Source organism: Ctenopharyngodon idella, chromosome 22 (genome assembly GCF_019924925.1).
Source record: "Ctenopharyngodon idella isolate HZGC_01 chromosome 22, HZGC01, whole genome shotgun sequence".
NCBI classification, from domain to species: Eukaryota; Metazoa; Chordata; class Actinopteri; order Cypriniformes; family Xenocyprididae; genus Ctenopharyngodon; species Ctenopharyngodon idella.
Window position 1 is genome coordinate 15,718,668 of NC_067241.1, and position 24,131 is coordinate 15,742,798.

General features: G+C 38.4%; 3 protein-coding genes across 6 annotated transcripts in view; 1 reads left to right on the forward strand and 2 right to left on the reverse strand.

Annotated features, from left to right (window-relative positions):
* Window positions 1–2,929, reverse strand: part of epb41l3a (erythrocyte membrane protein band 4.1-like 3a) — a 46,402-nt gene extending 43,473 nt beyond the window's left edge. Inside the window, exon 1 of the mRNA XM_051879199.1 lies at window positions 2,751–2,929. The gene's annotated coding sequence lies outside the window, so the exon portion shown is untranslated. The remainder of the gene's footprint in view (window positions 1–2,750) is intronic.
* nfxl1 (nuclear transcription factor, X-box binding-like 1) overlaps window positions 1–24,131 on the forward strand; it is a 179,489-nt gene that overhangs the window by 53,610 nt on the left and 101,748 nt on the right. The window lies entirely within an intron of this gene.
* tmem200ca (transmembrane protein 200C, genome duplicate a) lies at window positions 11,241–23,608 on the reverse strand. Of its 4 annotated transcripts, none has more exons than XM_051879239.1 (3): window positions 23,412–23,608; window positions 16,076–16,257; window positions 11,241–15,523 (listed from the first exon to the last, which is right to left on the reverse strand). In XM_051879239.1, exon 3 carries the CDS (start codon window positions 15,500–15,502, stop codon window positions 13,934–13,936), a length of 1,569 nt encoding a protein of 522 aa, XP_051735199.1. In that variant the 5' UTR covers window positions 15,503–15,523; window positions 16,076–16,257; window positions 23,412–23,608; the 3' UTR covers window positions 11,241–13,933. The 4 variants fall into 4 exon arrangements, with proteins under 4 accessions (XP_051735199.1, XP_051735201.1, XP_051735198.1 ...); XM_051879241.1 differs by lacking the exon at window positions 23,412–23,608 and adding an exon at window positions 22,958–23,403 and having other exon boundaries at window positions 16,132–16,257; XM_051879238.1 differs by lacking the exon at window positions 23,412–23,608 and adding an exon at window positions 22,958–23,403.

Consider the following 24,131-nt stretch of genomic DNA (forward strand, 5'->3'; position numbering starts at 1 on the left):
GTTAACACGGAGCAGCTCACGTTCACATTTGAGCCTCGTTCGGTGTAAAATGAGAAGAAACCTCCAGTTCATTACTAGAGACGTTCTGTAAAGCTTGTCGGACAAGTAAAACAAACCCTCAATCTCGTCCAGTGAGCTGAACGTTCACTCCAGCTGGAAGATGTTCAGATTCTTCTATAATTTATGTAATAAATGCATCCAGGAGCTTTCATTCATCTGCATAATGGAGCTCTGGATGTACGTCCTGCTGAAGAACAGACTCTGAGTTATAATAGACGATCAATACTGATTATATGGCTTTTTGCAGAGCTCAAGTTTCTGGCGCCGGAACTTCAGTGGAAACCCAAAGAAAACAAGACCTCAGACACACACACAGAGCGACGGGACTCAGACTTCTGTTTTAATCTCTGGGTTGTAAGACTGCAGCATTTGTGGATTTTAATCCAGAGCAGATCAGCAGATTAAATCTCAGTCAGAGAGGTTAAAATCAGGACACACGGGACGAGCAGCCCAGATGTTTATACTGCATCTGTTTATTCCTAGCTAACAGGGAACGCTGTGGCCAGTAACGTTAATAGAACGTTCGTTCAAAGTTATCTGGTCTTTAAAACACTGTAAAAAAGAATTGTTGGTTTAACTTAAACATTTTGAGTTCATCGAAATCAAAAATTTGAGTTAATACAATGAAGGCGACTGGTTTAATCAACAGAAACTCAAAATATTATGCTACCTGAACCACATTAATTAAGTTGATTTGACAAAAGAAAAAAAATGTTAATAATTTTTTACCATGTAACATTTGCACAAAAACGTTATTTATACATCATTCATGGAACGTTTTTTGTTAACATTTTATTCAAACGTTTTTAAAATGTTACTACTTGTTTCAGAACGTTCAGACAACATTCAAAAGTAACGTTCCCATAATGTTTGCAGCATAATAAATGAGCATTATCACACTCGTAGCCGTGCGACATGGCTGTATATCAGCATGATTCGGCCGTAGGTAATCACAGCGTGCTGATATACAGCCATATCGCATGGCTACGAGTGTGATATTGCGTTTATACAACAGTTCGACGGCACGAATGTGTAAATAAATAAGAACAACAGCGGAGTGTCTTCTTTTTGTGAGGAACTACTTCCTTCCGCCACGGATTCAAACCTCAAGTTGACAGTTTAACGGTTGAGCCCAAGCCTCGTTACTAATTCTAAAACATCATTTTAGAACTAATAACGAAGGAACGTTGAGTCGCTTAACTGAAACTCACTGTAAAATGTAGAGTATTTTGAGAGCGAGTGTATAGCTGATATTCTTCAGGTCAATCTTACATTCATAATCACAACATCAGTTTGAATGTCCGCTGAGGAAAGCGATATCTTTGTCCTTTTAACATTTAAGACATTCCCATGACAGCGCTAGTCAATGCATTTGTGAGCTTCGTCTCGTAAGTCGTTTAAAGTAAAAACAACGTCCTTGTTTCCATGTCTCAGTCCATTTCAATATAAGTCTTTGCGACTGACTGACTCACTTATAAACACAGTCTTTGCCGCCATCTAATGGTGTATTAATGTAAACAAAGTAAATGTACAAAAGCAGCGCTCTAGTCAGTACAGGATTTAATTTCGATGTAAATATAAAGTTATGAAACTTAATATTGCCCTTAAGTCAAATCTATTAGCTCTGGAACAAATAATAGTTTAATAAGACCAAAGATTGCCCATTTGATATACCCAAAACGAATTATACCTCATGTTTAAAAATAAGAGCCAGCGGCAAATTCCCGAAGGACTGGCCGAGATGAAGCTGTTCTCTGCGGGTACATGAGCACTGACGGCCTGGAGCTCACATCTCTGAAAGTGTCTAAACAAATTTTCAAATAGTCGTTATGTTTACATTTCTGAGGTCTAAACAACTATATTCTCGCCTAAAAACACTTAAAACTACATTACGTTACAAAATAACAGTAGTATCTATAAAAATATTTGCTAGTCCGCCATGACACTCGCAGTGAGAATGCTGACAGCGGAGTGATTCAAACGGTGAAACGACCTCTCAGCCAATCAGATTCGAGAATCAGAATGAACGGTTGTATAAAGCGGAATGTTCCTATAATGTTTTAACCAAAAATGAGTGTTTAGAGTGTTCAGAGAAATAACTTAATTTTTTTTTAGCTAGGTTCATTGTAAAGCTTGTGATCTATATTTGGACGCAAACACAAGCAGTGATGATGATCTTATGACTTTTAGGCGGAATGAAATACAGAAACTCACCATTAAGGTTCATCCAGGCCGAGTCCACCATCACAGTTCAGGTTCAGATGACAGAGAAGAGAGAGAAATATGACAGCACGTGATTTATTGACAGTGGAAACACAATAGAGTAAGACTCGGGCTCGGTTCCGTCCGGACTGGACTGTTGCGCGCGTTCTGGAGGCGCGCCGGACCATCTGTGGTGTCGGCGGCGCGCATAACATTCCTGTCTGGATGGAATCTGTCATTCAATATTCTCATGGATTCAGTTACAGATATAAATAACCGTTAACACGCGCGTTTGTGCAGAACACAGAGAGAAACTGAATCTCACGAGTATAAAACACCAAAACAAACCCACTAATGTGAATTAACACGTCTATTAATTAACTAAATCCTCCTGTAACGAGAAACAACCGCAACGCGGGTCATAAACACAAACACCAAACGCGCACTGATGTGATTCTATAGATCAGAACAGAGAGAAACACTTTTACCTTTGATTAATTCACTTTTACTGCTTCAACTCCTCAAACCCTCCTGACGCAATAATCCAGTAATTGTGAAGATGAAGATCAGATGAAGATGAGGATGAAGAGGAGCTCCGGTGGACCGGACCGGTGCTGAGAGAAAGATGTTCAGCAGCAGCAGCAGCCGAACACAAACATGACCACACCCACTTATGCTAATGAGCCTCCTCGCAGCGGATCCTGATTGGCTCACACTGCTGTCAATCAGATTAATAACAACATCTGCCCTGACGCCCTGATTAAGAGATCAGAAGACATCAAGATGATGAAGAAACTGTTTATTTCAGTATTACTTTTCATTACAACTGTAAAAATGATTTATTTTTTTATTTTATTTTTTGAGTAGTTTACACTCTAAAAAATGCTGGGTTAAAAACAACCCAAGTTGGGTTGAAAAAGGACAAACCCAGCGAATGGGTTGTTTTAACCCTGCGAATGAGTTGTTTTAACCCAGCGATTGGGTTGTTTTAACCCAGCGAATGGGTTGTTTTAACCCAGCGATTGAGTTGTTTTAACCCAGCTATTTTTTTGTTTTAACCCAGCGAATGGGTTATTGTAACCCAGCGAATGAGTTGTTTTAACCCAGCGATTGGGTTGTTTTAACCCAGCGATTGGGTTGTTTTAACCCAGCGAATGGGTTGTTTTAACCCAGCGATTGAGTTGTTTTAACCCAGCGAATGGGTTGTTTTAACCCAGCGATTGGGTTGTTTTAACCCAGCAATAGTTGAGGTTTTAACCCAGCGAATGGGTTGTTTTAACCCAGCGAATGGGTTGTTTTAACCCAGCGATTGAGTTGTTTTAACCCAGCGATTGAGTTGTTTTAACCCAGCGAATGGGTTATTGTAACCCAGCGATTTTTTTGTTTTAACCCAGCGATTGGGTTGTTTTAACCCAGCGATTTATTTGTTTTAACCCAGCGAATGGGTTATTGTAACCCAGCGAATGAGTTGTTTTAACCCAGCGAATGGGTTAAATGTTTGTTTAACAAATGTACTGTTTAAAAATAACTGTATTTCTTGCTTAAAATGAACCCAAAATATGTTGGAAATTAACATTTATAAATAAGTTTAATGAAAATAATTAAAAAATATACATTTATTAAATTGCTTATTAATAAATGTTCACCTTTTGATTATTATTGTTGCCTCTAGTAATTATGTGTCTGAACCTATTTTGGGTTCATTTTAAGCCAGACATAAAGTAATTTTTAAACAATAATTGAGTTAAATAAAACAGGTTGGTCAAACATTTAACCCAACCACTGGGTTATAACAACCAACTGGGTTTACTAGGTTTGTCCATTTTTAACCCAACTTGGGTTATTTTTAACCCAGCATTTTTTAGAATATATACTTTTTTCAGTTTTTCTACTTCAACTTTCTACTGTTTATTTCAATGCCATTTCTTTGTAATTATCTCTGAATTTCCTTCATGGTATCATATGTGACGTGTTCGATGTAATCTGAGTGGACAGTCGAATCACTTCCAGCTGAACGAGTCTCAGTCAGATCAATGAATCCGTGATGGGAGTCTGAATCTGATGCAACTGCTCTGAAAAGCTTCCAGCTAAAGCCTTTAATGCAGGTCTGAGGCCTTCAGGTGCTGTCGGAGGATCTGCTCTCTTCATCTGACAGCATCCGAACGCAGCGGGACATCTGTTAGATGGCAAATGTTTCCTCAGAGACCGAGAGACACGTTTCTCAGCAGCTTCAGGCGTCTCTGAAGCACATCAGACACATGATGCATAATGCAGCTTTCTTCAAATGTATAATTCCCTTTGAGTGGATGATGAGTTTATTAACACACGCTTTCAAAAGAGCTCCAGCGAGTCAAATAAAAGACGTGAGAACAAGAGATCAGTGCTATCATTTGAGATGCTATTATATTTTTTTATGATATATATATATATATATTTGAATGGGTCTTTTTGTTGTTGTTTTTTTTTTCAGCTAATTGCCAAGGAAAAATTTCTCATTTTCATTTTTTAGAATGTAATGAACGTGTTTTTATGGTTTTAGTACCAGTTTTAGTAATGTACATTAATTACCCTGGTCCATTTTTGGCTCAGATGGTCATTTCTGATGCACAGAGTTTAATGTGGTGTGAGATCAGCTGTACAGAAACACTACATCATCTCACGCTGCTTTATTCTCACCTCACACTCCCTTCAGGCCGCATTTGGCACTGAAACTCTGGTTTTAATTCTGGAAAATCATCCGAGCAAACCAGCCATCCCCAAACCTGACTAAGCTGCCAAATATCCCAAAGCCCCTTCCAGAGGATTGCTGGGTAATTCTACTGAAATTAATTCATCAAAGAGCTCATTTGCAGGCCGTTCGGTTTGGGAATAGCTGATGGTCAAACATGTCAGTATTTGGCAGTTTTACAGAGCTCAAACTGGATTATACAGCTGGAAGACAAAAACAGAGAAAAACACTCACAGTCTGATAAATGATCAATTCCAGACTTAAAAGCATTCAGATTGATCAGTCAGGGCATTTTATGCAACTCAAACTCAATGCTTATTTGTTTTATAAAGTAGCCTATGTAATCATATTTTTCAGCACAAATCAATACAGACATGCAGAACTGAAGAAAATCACCTGCATTGTCGTCATGAATAATACAGAAAGTGGAACAATGTCGCCCTCTAGTGGTCAGAGAGGAGCACAGCCGCTGGTCCTAAGATGAAAAATACAGTACATTTTAATTTAAAGCATGGGCGTTGTAAATGTGAATATAATTTAGGTAATTAAATACACTTTGAATTGTTATTTTGTAAATAAATTAATAAATCTAATCAAACTTAGGCTAATAACGCATCCCCCAATCGCTTTTGCGTAGGAGTTGTCACGTGATGAATCTGCATTTTGGCGGTTAACAGTATAAACGCCTCATTCATTCATTCATTCATTCAACAGCCCAACAGATGTTTGTTTTAAAGCAGATGGTGAGTAATATTTCACTCATTTATTTGTTTAATAAAAGTGTACTTTAAAATATCGTGTTTCAACGCGTCAAGTTTAGCGCGGCACAAAAGACTTTCATAATACTTTGAAAGTCTTTCATTACTGACAGTGAAAACTTCCCCAGAGATCAGAATCATATGAATATTATTCAACACTCATTCAGATGAAATATCAGATCAGTGTTTATCTCTCAGGATTCAAACCGTCTTGAGAATCAGTTATGCTCAAACACTCTCATTAATATGCATGAGTAAATGAGTCAGTAGGTCTGAAACCGTTTCACAATGAATTAATGAAGTAATATTGATCTCTGATTATGTCACTGTCTTTATGTTAATGTGAAGATGTCTGTATATGGAGAGCATATTTAGTATTATTTACTTTGATCGGGATTAATCTCAAAAAAATCTGTAATGAACATGGGTAATATTCAAAATAAGAAAAACATATTATTAAATATAAAATATTCATATTTTGATTAGTGCTTATTCCTCACAGCCCCGTTTAGCAGTGACGTCACCAGCAGTGTGTATGTGTGTGAGGAGCCACTGGGTGGCGCTGCAGGATTCACCAGAGTGTGTTTACAGAAGCAGCAGCCATTAAACACAGATCCAGTGAGAGTTTCTCCTCTTCTGATGTCTGTTGCTGAATTCAGAGGCGCATACTAGCGTACTACTCTTACTATTTCTGCCATGGAAAGATATGATAAAGGTACTACGAGTAGTACACAGTAAAAAATAGCTGTAAAAAAACTAAACAAATTTACACAGTAAAATACCGTTTTCCACAGTAATATCCCGTAAAAACAATGCATTCTGGGTAATTTTATAATTTTATTTGTCGTTTTCGAGAAAGCAACCTATAAGCTACTTTCTCGAAAATGACAAATATTACCCAGAATGCATTGATTTTACAGTATATTACTGTAAAAGCTGTATTTTACTATGTACATTTTAGTTTTTCTATTTTTTAGTGTATACGGTTCTGAATTTAGCATGCGCGACACAGATAACCTCTCAAATTCAAAAGATGTTCTAGCTGTAACATTAAACACCAGCCACAGCTAACGTTCTGAGAACGTTCTGGCAAGGTTCTCTCAAAGTTATGAACATTCTTCCAGTAACGTTGATAGAACGTTCTTTCAAAGTTATCCAGTCTTTAATGTTCTCAAAATATTAACACATTTATATATTGTTCATGGAACACTCAAATTACGTTTTTTAAATGTTTCGGAATGTTCAGAAGTAACATTCCCATAATGTTTGCAAAATTATGAAAATTAAACGTTTCCTTTTTTTTTTTAACGTTTTAAAAAAATGTATGTTTTGTATGGAGCCCCAGGCATGACATGCAGGAAAAAAATAGTAGGCTACGATTTATTAATTAATTCCCTCGATTTACTAAAACGTGCGCACGATTTACTATTTCGTTCCCTCGGTTTATAAATCATGCGCACGATTTAGTAAATCAAGGGAACGAATTAGTAAATCTTGCGCACGATTTAATTTTTTTTCTTGCATGTCATGTGCGGGTCTCCGTAGTTTTGAACATTCAGAAATAACGTTTTTATAGCTGAACTCTTTTCCCACCATTTTTTCACTGTTATACAGTAGGGGGTGCTATTACACAACTTCTGAAAGAGTACAGAATCTCCGGATCAAAACACAAGCAAAGAAGAAGCAGAAACAAGCTTATAAACACATAAAATGTTTTTTTTTTTTTTTAATGAAATGTGTTGATAAAAAAAATGCATGAAGCCAGAATAAAATGTTTTTGTTGTTGTTTAAAAGAAGAAGCTCTGTTCTTTTGATATATTGCATTTTCAGATATTCATACAACAAAATATTCAGGGGGCCATGAAAGTTTTGTGAAAATGATCAAAAATGCTGGCTTTAAAAAAATAAAAATAAAAAATAACTGGTGGGGAAAGAGTTAATGGGAACATTACCAATACATATTTTTTGCACATTCTCTGTGATAGAGGAAAGTTGGGAAACTGTTTTGCTGAATGTGAGGCACTGTGCATGCTGGGAGATTGAGGGTGTGTTTTTGGCAGAGTTACATAAACAACCGTTGACTGTTACATAAGGCAATTCAGATGTTTGAGAGCTATTTAAAACCGTCTTTTACTGGAATTGAGGCGTTTAACCCTTTGCTGAACATGTCTGTGTTTGCTGTAGTAACTTCAGCATGACTGTCGACAACATGATCTCTCTGGTTTACCATGAAAGTTCTGCTAATGAAAAGCCTGGTGGAGAAACACCAGATCTGTTCAGTGACGCTCTGATGAAGAAAGTCACGGTCAGTCGAGAAATCCAGCAAACAATGCGACCGATACGAGATCTCCGGATCCTTTCATTGGAGTCTGAACTGATTCAGATGCCGTGAGATGATGAGTTATTCTCATCCACGCCGGTTATATTTGCCATCAGACCAATAATAAATCAGCTTTTATCTTCCTCAAGCACAAAGCTTTATTTTCTAGCAAATGTGAATAAACAGCGCAGCAGCTGTCTCCACAGTTTCATACTGAATCTCTGAAAGGCTGCAATTATTTCTCGGCCCTCCTGACATTATTTTTAACAGCAGAGCAAAAAAAAAAAAAAAAAAAAAACTCAGACTTACACAGAGAGAACCAGAATAACACAAGAACAAATTATCATATTAGGATGATTTCTGAAGGATCATGTGACACTGAAGACTGGAGTAATGATGCTGAAAATTCAGCTTTGATCACAGGAATAAATTACACTTTACTATATATTCACATAGAAAACAGCTGTTTTAAATTGTAAAAATATTTCATATTTTTTACTGTATTTTTGATCAAATAAATGCAGCCTTGGTGAGCAGAAGAGACTAATGAACCTGCTAAAAACATCTCCATACCGCATAGCAACACCCTGACAACCACATACAACACTCTACGTGTATAAACAGCAATTGCTTTCTTCAGGAAACCTTGTTCTGCTTCTGTGAAACGGTGCTAATTATTCTCACTCTAATGGTGTGAGACTCATTATAGTTTTACAGCTCTGAACAGAGCAATACTTCACCTAAAGCAAGAGCCAGACAGTCTGAATATAACTGAGGAAAGTGCTGCATAAATCACACATGAGCACATGAGAGCGTGAGCCAAACTGAAGCATTATTGATCCGAGGAAATACAGGCAAATGTTACAGTATACAGATCTAAAGTGAGGAGACACTGATAGAGAGAGAGAGATGAGGATCTATCTGAAAAAGCTTTTGAGATCACATACATGTTGACTATAATACTTTCAGGAGCAAGTCAATGACGTGATGCATCACTTTTTTGTCCAAAGGCCTTAATAACAATAAAAAACAAAGATATGACATCCAACGTATGTAAGGTAGAACAACTAGATCTCTTTTATTGAATCCAAAAGGTTTTAATTATATTTTGCTACATATAAAGGTATTTTAAAGATTTTGAAATGTCAAAAGGTCATTCAGTTTAACCGTCCAAATCAAATCAAATGAAATTTAATCAAATTTCATTTGATTAAAATATCTTAAAATGTCATAAATGTATGTATTTTTTATTCTGGCATGATTTTATAACATCATATATCAACATAGTGCAAAATGATATTAAAATTACGTGTAGAAGTCGTTGCTTTGTTATGAGAAAGAATGTCCGGAAAAATGAATTTCATTGATGTCATTCGGAGTAACCGATATAAAGGGACCATTTTGGATCAAGTCACTGCGGTCAATATCATGTGACAGGATGTGGCATGCAAAGGATCAAATGGTCGTGAAGCAAAGTAACTAACTCTCTCTTAACTATTTGAAAAATTCATGTTTTCACTTGATCATACGCATGTCCCGAAACATCAGGTCATTCGGTACAACCGCTATAAAACATGGAAAATGTTGTAATATTTAAAAAACTTGTACTAAATATAAAATGTTTGATTGTCCTTTTGCTAGCTAGCTAGATATCAGCCTGTTAGCATTGTTTGAAAATATCGTCATTCGGTAAAACCGAAATTTTGGTTAAACCGAATGACTTTTTTGGTGACAAATTTTGTCCATCTTGTAAAAAATGACAAAAGTAGTGTTAATTGATTATAAAAACCACATAATCTCACTGTTAACACTTAATAAAACTTTAAAATGAATTATATCTCCATTACGTTTTTTTACACTTTTAAAAATCTTATTCATCAATGACCCAAATAATGTTTTTGTGCTAACGTTCTGAGAACACTATTAAAGACCAGATAACATTGAACGAATGTTTGTGCATAACGTTTAGAGAATTTTGCCAGAACGTTAGCTAAAGTTCTGAGAATGTTCCCTATTAAGGCTCGTTCACACCAAGAATGATAACTATATTTGCGTCCACACCAACGAACGATAACGGTCTGTTATTCTAAACTCGCGCGATACGGTTTCACAGTGTTTACAACATGTTTTTGCTGTTCTTGTTGCATTTACACGGCTTTAACCTAGCAGATGTCCTCAGCATGCTATGTTTTGAGTGAATAGCTAGTGTAATCGATCTAATCTAACAGTGAATTTAGCTGACGAAGCCAACATAGTGGAATAAAAACAACGCCTAGTCTTTTTCACTGCAACTTCAAAGGAAGCTAAATAATGTTGTCGAAACTAGCGCTGGATGCCTGAGGTAATTTATTTAGTTATTTAGTTAGCTAGCCTGGCATATTGTTAATACTTCTCACCATTTAACCGATTGTTTTCCATATATACATTTTCTTTAAAGCATCCTTGAAAAGGGGGTTGACTTGTCAAACAGTGGTGGATTTTTCTGGACCTCTGCGATTCTCCGCAATGTCGTCCGCCATTTTAAATGCGTGAGCCGTTAAATTCGAACAGATTCTGATTGGCTGTCAGTGTTTTATCATCCGAACAGCTAGAAAAAAAATCGTTCTGAAAGCGATCCCAACAATATCGTTATGTTATAGCTGTGGTGTGAACAGTGCTATTCTTTTATATTTAGAAAACGATTTTTAGAACTATCTTTATCGTTATCTTTATAGTTATCGTTCTTGGTGTGAATGGGCACATGATGACGTCAGCTAGAAGATTATTTTCATATTTTAAGAATATTTTGCAATCTTAACCAAATAGATTTGTGTCAAATGGGATTCAATATTTTAGACCAAATAAACATCCCAGAATCCATCAAATCCTTTGACAATACTTACTGATGTTTATTCTGCGGTTTTCCCTCCAAAATGATGTCACTTCCACTTCAACCAAGGGATTTTAAGGGATATAAAGTAATACTGAGACATGGAAAGAAAAAAAACAACTTTTAAAAGAAAACATGCTTAAATTGAGAAGATTTAAATAAGGAAAGCATGAAGAAACCACCTGGAATTCTGTTTTTCCACCGTAGTGCAGCACCTGGAAACATGACAGAAATCAAAACCCACTCAAATCAAAGCAGAGAAATGATCACCTCATTGTGATTAAAGAAAACTATATGCGTTAATCTTTGTAAATTGTGAGTTTAATATTTTGTCCAGTGTATTCAGACATATATGATGCACAGGAGGAATCACCCATCGCTGAACTTCAAAGAGTTTCTTGAGTCGAACTCTTCACCGTCTAGTGTGAATAATGACTGTTGCTCTTCACTGCAGGATAATGACATTAATCCATGGAAAGTGTTAATATTTCAGGAGCAACTGAAGTACATGAAGACCACCATATCTGTAAACGGATGATTTCACTGACACCGTATCAGAAACGTACCACACACACACACACACCATGGAGAGATACTGGAGATTATCAAACTGCACTTTAAAAAATAAAGCTTCTTTATTGGCGCTGATGGTTCCATGAAGAGCCTTTAACATCAGTGGAATCTTTCCTTCGCACAAAAGGTATTTATAGCAGAAAAAGGTTCTTTAAAACGTTCTTCACGCTAAGAAAAAATGGTTCTTTTACGAACTGATGACTGGAAGGTTCTTCTACGAAAAGTCCCTTTTGGAAGCTTTATTTTTTAGAGTGTTTTTAACAAGACAGAGTCGGATACAGTACTAGCAGTTTGAGACGGTGCTCGCTATTGTTTTCAGTTGCATTTAATATGTTTATTAATTGGCAGAATCTGTTCTTTTAAACGCAAATGGAGACAAAATGACTGAACTGACTAGGGAAGCTTTAGAAGAGTTTACCGTTACATTTGAACACCGTAACAAAGACAAACTCCCACATGAGCATTTGTTCATTAACATCACAAGCTGCAGATCACACTGCGTTCCATTCAACTCAAACAGTTGGAGTTTTCATAGAATAGAACGACACTTGAAGTCGGACTTCCAATCGAAACCGGTAATCATACTAGTATGTGCACTGTGATTGAAAAAGCCATTAACTCCAAACTCATTTCACCAGAGGTTACATGATTTTTCCTTATTCAAACATCTGATTTTGGATGGAACGCAGCATTAATGCTTCTCTTGGGCTGCTTTAAAGAGACACTGTTGATTAATCTTTAATTAACTGACCCCAAAACTCATCGGAGAAACTTCAGCGTCTCATGATATTTTAAATATACTGTAATGGACATTAAATTTCAGACAGTACTGAACTACATAGCTAGCTAACGTCTGGATTTGACTCATGGTTCGTTTGAGTTCATTTAAGTCAAATAAAAAATACAAAGTAAGAAAAAACTGACGGCAAACAAGTGTAAGTTAACATCTCTGAGGCAAAATGCAAACATAAACATTTCCCACACAAGCAGGGAACAGTTCAAATGAGATATTGCTATCAAGTCAATTTCTAAAAAATAATCAATAATTTGGTGGTTAAAAAAAGTGCAAGTAGACGACGGTATAAAACATGCTGCTCAGACAGCCAAACTTCACTGATAAACTAAACAGCCACAAATATTCTACTACTGGAAGTATAAAGTAATTTTTTTAATCTAGTGGAGCATAGCTGTGCTATCATGCTGAAAGTCTGAGACTGTTACTTCCCATCTGGTTTTTGCTTATAGTTCCTTGAGGAAACAGTATTAAAGACTGACCTTTGGGTCTAACATATTAACAACATTTCAGGCAACGTTTGCTCTCTTTTCATTACTTTCCGAAGGCCATCACTGCACGTAATGTCACTGAAATTACTTTTAAGGTGCGGTCACATTTCCCGTTGTTCAGCGAATTTACTCAAGCAAAATCCAGACATTTCAATAGGAATCCACGCGATCTGAAATTTGTGAGGGCGAAAGATTTCCCCATGCAGATTTTGCATAGAAATGTAACCTTTATGAGGGTTGCGCTTTGGCCTTCATGATGGTCCTAGACTCTACCAATATGAAATCCATGTGGGGAAATTCCCAATCAGAAAATAGATTTCGCTTGTGAAAATGATCTGAAATTATTTTCTGAGAATCATCAAATGGACTGAGTAGAAATTTAACTTTAGAAATTTAACTAGCCTTTGTGAGGGTTCTACTTTGGCCTTTGTGATAGTCCTAGACTCTACCAATGTGAAATCCATGTAGGGAAATTCCCATACGCGTGGATTCCTCTTGAAATGTCTGGATTTTGCTTGTGAAAATGCGCTGAAATTACTTTCTGAGGACCATCAAATAGACATAGAAATGTAACTAGAATTTAACTTTAGAAATTCAACTAGCCTTTCTGAGGGTTCCACTTTGTCCTTTGTGATGGTCCTAGACTCTACCAGTGTGAAATCCCTGTGGATTCCTATTGAAATGATTGGATTTTGCTTGAGAAAATTAGCTTAGCTGAAGTTACTTTCTGAGAATCATCAAATGGACGCAGTAGAAATTTAACTTTAGAAATTTAACTAGCCTTTGGTGAGGGTTCCACTTTTGCCTTTGTGATGGTCCTAGACTCTACCAATGTGAAATCCATGTAGGGAAATTCCCATTGAAATGTGGGAAAGTGGGGAAATTCCCATTTCTTATTGAAATAACAGGATTTCGCTTGTGAAAATGTGCTAAAATTACTTTCTGAGGACCATCAAATGGACAGAGTAGAAATTTAACTAGCCTTTATGAGGGTTCCTCTTTGGCCTTTGTGATGGTCCTAGACTCCATTCCTATTGAAATGATTGGATTTTGCTTGTGAAAATTTGCTGAACAAACTTCGCCAATGTGACCGTACCTTTAGTTTCATATCATCCAAGAGTCTCGAGCGAATCACCTAGTTAAATTTCTACACTGTCCATTTCCACATCCTCTAAAGTAGTGTCTGATTGAGAAACCATTATGAGTTTTTGCTTCTTTGAATATTGTCTGACCATGTCGCTCTCCTCTTGGTCCATCTGATTGTGATGCTCTTGGTCCTTTTCCAAAACCTCAACAGAACTCCCATGACTAAACATTGCATTGTCCGTGGACTCAAAGGACTCGCCGCCCAGACCCTCGAGTTTGGTGTATCCTCCGCAGCTGAGGCCCTCCAGTCGAGGGCAGCTGAGACGCCTCGATCGCACCTGCCGGTCCGCAGGGGTAGATGACGTACAGATATCCAAATCAATAGACCTGGAGTAGTCAGACAAAGCGCTTAAAGACAGGTGAGATCCTGTGGCCTTGCGGCCCGGCGAACATGGCGGAAGCAGCTGAACCTGGGAACCCTGCAGAGAAACTCGAGGTGCTCCTTGCAAACTGGCGCTACTCCTGTAAACCTCCACCGAGTCCTGCGGAAGCTCTGGATGATTTTGAGCAGGTTCCACTTTGGCCTTTGTGATGGTCCTAGACGCTACCAGATCCTCCAAACGTCTGCAAATGGCCTCGGCGTCCAAAAACTCTCTCTTGGCTTCTCCGGTTTTGTCCGAACCCCTTCTTTCGGATGCTCCTCGGTTGTTGAGCTTCATCATTGGCAGAGTGAAAGCATTGACTGAGGTGGACACGATGGTTCTGGTTTCCCACTGCCTTAGCTCAGGTGGGATTCGGTTCTGATCTTGATAGATACTGTAGACGGTGTCCGTAAAGCTCTGTTTCTCCAAAGACGAGACTCGTGGGATGGTGGTAGACAGACGTCGGGATGAGATCATGCTACTTGCGTCATGTCGACCGGAGCCTGGAGAAGGCCAGGAGTCTTTATGAGGGGCTCCGTAGGATTTGGTCTCTTTCGATTGACAGTAGTTCACGAAACCGTTCAGCGGCGCGGACTCCTTGCTTCGCAAACTATGAATGTCAATCACTGTTGAGTAGATGTCTCTGAGATTAATGATTTTGGTCTTTTTGTCTCTGTTTTCGTGAAGCACTGCATTAGCACAAATGAATAGGAAGATCCCGATGCCCATAATTAAAGGTCCGAACACCTTTAGCTTGTCTGAATACAAGTATCTGTTAATAAATGCAGCAAATGTTCCCTGCTTAGGTGAATCCAGCTCAGCAGTCCCACTGGAGCCATTATAGCTCCTGAAGTCTTTATCTTTAAGATCCCATCTGACGGTCACATTGACTAATTCACGTCCTCGGCTCTCGTAAGTCCTCTGAGCGTTTTGTGTGTTCATCAGTCCCGGATACAGCGGACTCTCTTTGGGCCAGTAGCCCAACACAGCCATGGCGACGCCAACCAGCAGCACCAGAATCCCAATGGCAGCGACCAGTCCAGATATGGAACACAACTTCAGCTTTCCCTTAACCACAACCACTTCGTTCTTCCTCTTTTTCTTTGCTTTCCTCTTGCGCTTGTTTTCGGCGCGGTTCTTAGCGCGGAGGGAGTCCTGTCGCCTGGCAGATATCCGCAGTAGACCCCCTGTGGCAATCATGATGGCGCTCAATTAATCATCCTGGAAAAGATAGAAAGGACATGAGAACATTAGTGTGGGCTGGAAAAGCCATGAGATCTAGACACATACTCACTAAATCCAACATATAGCATGTGCATATATAAGCAACTCAAAGGATAGTTATAAAAACACAAACACACACACACTCTACCAGTCAAAAGTTAGGAATTAAGAATTTTTAATGTTTCTGAAAGAGTCTCTCCTGCTCACCAAGGCTGCGTTTATTTAATCAAAAATACAGTAAAAATGTGAAATATTTTTACACTTTAAAATGACCGTTTTCTATGTGAATATATAGTAAACTGTAATTTATTCCTGTGATCAAAGCTGAATTTTCAGCATCATTCATATCAGAAATCATTCTAATATGATGATTTGGTGCTCAAGAAACATTTATGATTATTATCAATGTTACTATATATTCACATAGAATATGGCTATTTTAAAAAATAATATTATTTCACAATTTTTTACTGCATTTTTAATCAGCCTTGGTGAGCAGAAGAGACTTCTTTTTGCTTGTAACATCCTTTTTCAATGAATGTCACACACCAGCATTTGCTGTGCTCCTATTGGTTCTTCATTAGAGGGACGTTCCAGAAGCTCACTTATCTTGATGAAAGCTCTGTAAAATCTGGAAGGCTGAACATGAGAGAGGATGAACACAAAGCTCCGTCTCAGGCGAGTGTTCACTGGACTCTCCAGCACACTGAGTGGGAGCGAGATGCTGCTTCCTGTGAACAGCATATGGATGGTGTGGGTTAATGCAGCACAAACACACAGCAGTGATCAGCGATCACAGTCACATGAGTGAAAGAAGAACAGAAGCAGTGTGTGACAGAGACAGATGACATGATTCACTTCAGACTCCAAACAGAAAGACAGAAAGCATCTGTTTGTTCTGTTTGGTGTTGATTTAACATAAAAGCTGATTCTATCACAAACTGTGGGAACATCAGTGAGCAACAGGCTAACAGGTAAAAAACATCTTGTTGCTTGGTTCATACAAGATTACAGCTGAAAATATGAGTCCAAGAAAACATGAACATCACTGTCTATCATTGAGGGATGATTCACTTACTGATGTCAGCAGGTAAACAAGATCTATAGGCTTTTGAGTTGTTTATGTGTTTACTGTCGTGAGGGCGAGGCAACCTGTTACTCACATGAGATCAACCAATAGCTAACCACAACAATCCAATCAATCCCCCACAGAAAAAATCAAGCCCCGCCCTACATTTGTTCTTGTTTGAGAAGCAGTTTCACTCAGATATATACGGCACAATAGGAAAGAAAAGACGCGACTTAGTCTCAGACGCCAGGGACCGTTGGCTGACCGTCCGATGCTTTTTGGACACAAAATTGGAAACACTTCAGGAGTTTCGAAGTCGCCATCTGATTGGTTGAATTCTACAGGATTTCCAGGAGATGTGTGTGTCGCGTTCTTTAAAGGTCCACCTGGAAACAAAGATGCTGTGATGCCAAACCCCCTCATGGAAGAAAAAAGCCATCGTGTTTACATCTGTGACAATGAGCGCTTAAAGTTTGTGGTATATATTCTTTAAAACATGTCCAAGAGTTTTACACACCGGTCTTTTATCGTAGGGACATTGACGTTACATTATCACGCCCCTAAATATGACACGGAAGAAAACGAACTGTGATTGGTTGCTTTACATGTCAGTCAGACGGCCTCTGGGTAGTCCTTGTCCAATGAAAGCCGCCGTCAGTTTGAAGGTCTGGCTACGCGAGACTAATCGCAACTTCCCTTTCATCTGACTTTGAGTTCATAGTATCGTTCTAAATGAACTCCCAAAGATTCAGGTTTATTAGTCCTTCTCAAGGGTCTCACCCAAACACAGCCTCATTAAAGTTTGTAGAAACTCTTGCAGTAGCCTTCGTGAACCCATCTACTTTTCCGCAGTAGTAATAATTTATGGCACCAATTAAATCTTTATGTTGTCTTCCAAAAGGGACTTTCAGAGGAAAATACATGTTTGAGTTTCCAGCACCAGGGTTCATTAGTTCTGAATCATCAGGGGAGAAAAGAAGAGAAAAGTGAATTCGTTTCTCGCTGCAACTCACTGAGTGTCCATTTCTCTTCGCCGCATTGTGCCGCCGTGCTCATTAGGGTCTCTCAACACATTAGATAGACATTGATTTAACATGAATCAGCAGATATGACATGATGATAATGACCCTCCAAGGCTTCATATACCCGATGAGAGGAAGCATATAATTACATGTTCTCGTCAGTCGTGAATATATCAGCCAGTAAACAGAATAACAGTGATCAACTGACTTTCATAAAGCTATGATTCTAGAGAACGTGTGATTTAACTCTTACTTTACTCTTGAACAGCGCTAATGTCGGGTGACTGATGGTGCACTTTTATTGTTCTCAGTATATGGCATCTGACGTAACACTAGATCAGAGAAATTACCAGAGAAATATTCACTTTCCTTCCTGTCAGCAAGCAAATGTGTCAGTTATGAGCGTTTATGGACCTGCCCTAAATTTACTTACTAGTGCACTACTTAAAGTTTATTGCTGGTCAATCTGCTTGTCTTTAAATCAAGACAAATATACTTGTATAGCGCATTTCACAATACACATTGTTTTAAGGCAGCTTTACAGAAAATCATGATGTTAATCTTCAATATCTTCATGCCTTACACTCTAAAAACTGCTGGGTTAAAAACAACCCAAGTTGGGTTGAAAATGGACAAGCCCAGCAATTGGGTTGTTTTATCCCAGTGAATGGCTTGATTTAACCCAGCGATTGGGTTGTTTTAACCCAGTGATTGGGTAGATTTAACCCAGCGAATGGGTTCATTTAACCCAGCAATTGGGTTGTTCAAACCCAGCAAATGGGTAGTTTTAACCCAGCGAATAAGTTGTTTTAACCCAGGTGAATGGGTTGTTTTAACCCAGCAATTGGGTTGTTTTAACCCAGCGAATGGGTTGATTTAACCCAGCGAATGGGTTGATTTAACCCAGCGATTGGGTTGTGTTAACCCAGTGATTGGGTAGATTTAACCCAGGGATTTGGTTGTTTTAACCCAGTGATTGGGTAGATTTAACCCAGCGAATGGGTTCATTTAACCCAGCGATTGGGTTGTTTTAACCCAGCGATTGCGTTGTTCAAACCCAGTAAATGGGTAGTTTTAACCCAGCGAATAAGTTGTTTTAACCCAGGTGAATGGGTTGTTTTAACCCAGCGAATGAGTTGTTTTAACCCAGCGAATGAGTTGTTTTAACCCAGCGATTGGGTTGTTTTAACCCAGCGATTGGGTTATTCAAACCCAGCAAATGGGTTGTTTTAACCCAGTGAATAAGTTGTTTTAACCCAGGTGAATGGGTTGTTTTAACCCAGCAATTGGGTTGTTCAAACCCAGCAAATGGGTAGTTTTAACCCAGCGAATAAGTTGTTTTAACCCAGGTGAATGGGTTGTTTTAACCCAGCAATTGGGTTGTTTTAACCCCGCGAATGAGTTGTTTTAACCCAGCGATTGGGTTGTTTTAACCCAGCGATTGGGTTGTTTTAACCCAGCGAATAAGTTGTTTTAACCCAGGTGAATGGGTTGTTTTAACCCAGCAATTGGGTTGTTCAAACCCAGCAAATGGGTAGTTTTAACCCAGCGAATAAGTTGTTTTAACCCAGGTGAATGGGTTGTTTTAACCCAGCAATTGGGTTGTTTTAACCCCGCGAATGAGTTGTTTTAACCCAGCGATTGGGTTGTTTTAACCCAGCGAATGAGTTGTTTTAACCCAGCGATTGGGTTGTTTTAACCCAGCGATTGGGTAGTTTTAACCCAGCAATTGGGTTGTTTTAACCCCGCGAATGAGTTGTTTTAACCCAGCGATTGGGTTGTTTTAACCCAGCGAATGAGTTGTTTTAACCCAGCGATTGTTTTTTTTTTTTTGGGTTTGTCCAAACAATCAATCAGTTGAGATTTGCTATATAGTATATATCGCTTTACAGGTGTGTACTGTATGTATGTGAATATTGTTGGACATACTTATATAAGCAACTTTATATAAAGAACTGGCTGATTATATACTGTAGTTACATTTTATGATAAAACAAAAAAAAAAAATCAGGCAGTTAAGATTCAATATATATATATAGTTGAGCATATATAGCTTTACGAGTATGTAAATGTGAATAAAGTTGGATTATATATTACTATGCGATAATATATTACTGTTTACAATTTTGCGACAATATAATTAATCACACAGCCAAGATTCGCTACATATTGCTTTATGTGAGTGTACTCTAAGTCGTCCGAAACACACAGCAAGCACAATAATAGTGTCTCTTCATCACTTTAATCATTTTCATCGGACATTGAGACAAAACACAATGATTAAGTTCATATGGCTGTACAAAGCTCATAAATATTAAATGACATAAACATTCAGATTGGTTGTTTGTGCCTGAATATTCTAGCTCCGCATTATTTCACTGAAAACCTTTATCACCACAAGTCAGTGTTCAAAAAAACGTGGTTAAAAATGATACAAAACCAACTGCTAATTGGATTTAAAAGATTTCAGCTAGGGTGCTTGAGTCATTATTTGAACAACATCTCTAATGTTACGTCTCATACTGTATATACTATACACTGCTCAGATACCAAAAAATGTCTGTTTCTTTCATAAAGAGCACCTATGATGCTTTTTTCCATGTTCATCTTTCTTTAGTGTGTAATGTTGCTGTTTGAGTATGAAAAAGTTCTGCAAAGTTCCAATTGTAGTCTTAAGTTTTCTTCCGGGAACGAACACGTCACAATATTCCTCACTTAAATAATTCATATGCAGAATAAAGGGGCGGGGCCTGGTTGAGTTAGTTAGTAGTGTGTTGAAACTGGCGGTTATGGTAAGGGGAAGGACATTTCCCAAACACCAATCACAACACACTGCTCCAGCCGACCAATCAGAGCACATTGTGCTTTTCAGAAGGAGGAGCTTCATAGAGACAGGAACTAAACAGAGCGTTACTGACAGACTGGGAAGAGAGGAGCTGAACAATGGAGAATATGAGGAAAATAATCAACAAACCTGTTCTAGTAGAGCCAAAAAACAACATCAAGATGCTGATGTTACAAAACAAACTGCTTTTAAGAAACAAGGCTCCTTCATACTTCTGTATTGGCACTGCTTCTGTATTTCCAACCACAAAGATTTATAGATTTGATGAATTCCTGAGAGTGTTTGGCAATGAAGGATTCCACGTTTAATCAAATAAAGCTGAAAACACTCTGACAGCGCAGACAAACAGACGATCACGCAGGCCGCGGGAGTTCAAAGGTGTGTGCGGATCCTTCCACATCAAAGCAAACAGCAGAGGATCTGTGCGAACAGAGAATCCACAGAGACTTCACACATGAATTGACATCTCAAACACGGGCGAGAAGGATTTATGGATCACAATGACCTTTGCATTCATATCTGAAGGGCTGGATGAAGGGCAGAGATGAAAATAAACACATCATGAGGACAAAACACAAAATGACAGAGATCGCGCAAGGCTGCCAGAATGAATTTGCTCGTAAAACTATAGCTGCAGTAAAGAGACGAAGCAGAAATATGATTTCCCGGCCGCTCCATCATCACGCAGTCAGTGCAGGGAAACATAAAGGTAATGGAGCTGAGAATGACGGCTATTACGCGGGGCGCACGAGTCAACAAATAATACTCCACAAACAAATAAACAATTTTCACCAAGCATATGCTGCTGACATTCATTCGTGGGCGGAAAATGAATGATATGCTGTTCACAAAGGCAAGGATGTGCTGCGTTTCACTGATCTGAAGCCAGCTCGGCTGCTTCTCCTTCTCTGGATTTGGTTTATACAATGTGTGATGTATCTAACTACTAACAATCAATAAAGCACCAAGAAACTACAAACAAGATTGTTGAACAACACATCCATTACTGAACTCAATGCTATAGACATGTTTAATTGAAACTAATGACTGTGAGGGACAGATGCTCGCGTTATTCAATGCTGGGTTCTTTAATTGTTCATTGAAAATATGTCTTTGCAAACAGGACAAAGAGGTTGTGAACATTAGATTTGACTTCGACTTTGGATCGATCAACCTCTCACAGTCTCATTCTCATTAAAATATGCAATCCATACTGACCCTGACTAAAGTCAATCGAGGGATCTAATGCGGGATTTGGATTCAACTGCGAGTCCAGTTTCAAACCCCTTAAGTGAAGGAAACCCGTAGTTATAATAATAAAGGTTTTCTTAACTGAAATGGTTTGTTTCAGGTCTCTAATGTAAGCCAAGAACCACTTAGTGGTTTACAGCAGACACTCCAGTTCTGTTGCATCTGCAATTAATGCATGACAATCTCTTTACGCTGCACTAGTTATTCCAGATTTTTGGTCGCGGGAGATTGGTCAGCTTGAGCAGATTCTCATCCGCACAACGGATGCATTAATGAGCTCTGATACCACAAACATCTCATGCATTTCTGCACTGACTTAAACAATATCTTACATGACTAACCACATCATAAACTCAACTACCGTCTTGTGCAGAATACACCATCCTCATTCAGATGTTTGACTAATTACTCTCATTCTCGTGTTCAGAACAAAGAAGTCAACTGTCTGCCTGCAACTGGAAGCTCTTCAAGGTTTTTAATAACCAATTAATTGGTAGTTATTTACAGGTACGTTTCATGACATGCAGGAGTTCCTGGCATCATGATCCTAGAAGACCTTTAAAAGAAAGATTTTAACAGTAAAATGAACAGAACATAACCTAACATTGATCATATATGACCTGAAACATGGACAGGTTCACCTCAGTGTTACTACAGTATTCAGCCCTTCAAATCAATAATAATCAATATTGAATAACCCACCTACTCTTCAGTGTCTTCTAACAGGTCGGAGATATTCAATAATGAGAAGATTTATAGCTGAATATCCGTATTTAACAGTTTTCTGTGATGTTACCACAAATTCAAACGGTTTTGATCTTAATACAGACACGGGGATGACGAAAAGAGGCGGATTTAAATGTAAATATTAGAGTTTTGAAATAAAATGTGCAGTATTTGCACATAAAATGGGGATTGTGAAAATGAGCTGCTGCTCGGATGAACAGTACATGCCTCTGTTAAAGGGCTTTTAGACGAAGGAATTAAACGAAATAACGGATAAAGGTGATTTAAAACAGCCTGCTTTACAAAATGAACGTAAAACTGAACAAAAACTGGAAAACCAGGAGGTTTATGCGTGGAAAATAACGTGCGTAACAGCTCGTGACATTCGGTACATTTAACGAGCCCTAAAAATACACAAAAACACAGGAGACAGACAGTCATGCGTTTATATATTAATAATTTTATCATTCAAAAGCTCATCCATCGACACAGTGAAGGAACAATAAACGATCGCTTACCGTGAAATATGACTGATAAATTCGTATTCGAGCAATAACACGAAAACTTTCTCCCTTCAGAAGAGAACATTTTGTGCTGAGGTAAAAAAATAAGTTCGTTATTTCCAGTATTTCCAGTCAGGAATATATTCCCGCGCTCCTCTCTCAGCCGTTTAATCGCGCGCGCTCGTCTCGCGCTCTTCTGTGGGGAGTGTCGCGCGCGCCGGGTTTCTGATCCAGAGTTTTGTGCTTCAGGTTCGGGTGATGCTGCTGATGTTACGCTGCTTCTTCTCGGGTGTTGTTGCTATGATACCGCAGCCCGAATCCAGTGGAAGTGCTGCAGGATTTGAATAATTGCCTTCTAAACTGTTTAACCCCATGAACGACGGCGCTTGTGATGCTCAAACGCGCGTTAAAAGCCATAAGAGCCGGTCAGCAGAGAGAGAGAGAGAGAGCGACGGTGACGCGCACTTACCTGGGCGAGCGACGAGTTCAGCTGCGTTCACTGGAGGGGGGCCGTTTTGTCGCGTCGTTCCACTTCCTGTTGGTCAAATATATATGCAATGGAAAAAATATTCATGCGGCATTTGGAACATGTTCATAAGTAGAGAGAACCGAAAACATTAAAACATGAAATTCACCAGTGAAAACAAAACTACAATGACAAAGAAACACATGCAGTACTTTTTTTTGTAAGGGTTTAAGCACCGACCAACCCCACCTCCAAGATGCTCATGTCCAAAAAACACTGTAGCCGTATTCAAAACATCATGATTGTAGTCTTTCTGCACTAGAGGAACATTTCTGAGCAAGAATAAGTGACCTTTAATCCATGATAAATAAAATGTTGCCTGATCAACTCATTAAAAACCAGCTAATTGTTTGTAAGCATCTGTTGGAAGAGGAGCGTATAGGGTTAAATCAATACCATTATGATCAATATCATTCCAGAGGTCAGAGATCAACACAAAGATCAATAATCAGCTTAACGAAGCTAAATCAGCAATTGGCGAATGTTGAATTGGAAAAGCAACAAATACAGAAACAAACATTCAAAATCCAAATTCAGTCATGTTAGTTAGAAAATTTACCATGGTTTTACCATAAATAAAACCAAAAAACCATGGTTATGGTAGTTAAACCATGATAACCACAAATTAACCATGGTTTTGCTACATTAACCATAGTTTAAACA

What these genes read in the sequence shown, in the direction of transcription:
- tmem200ca (XM_051879239.1), bottom strand. Translation starts at nt 15,502, where the DNA reads ATGATTGCCACAGGGGGTCTACTGCGGATATCTGCCAGGCGACAGGAC.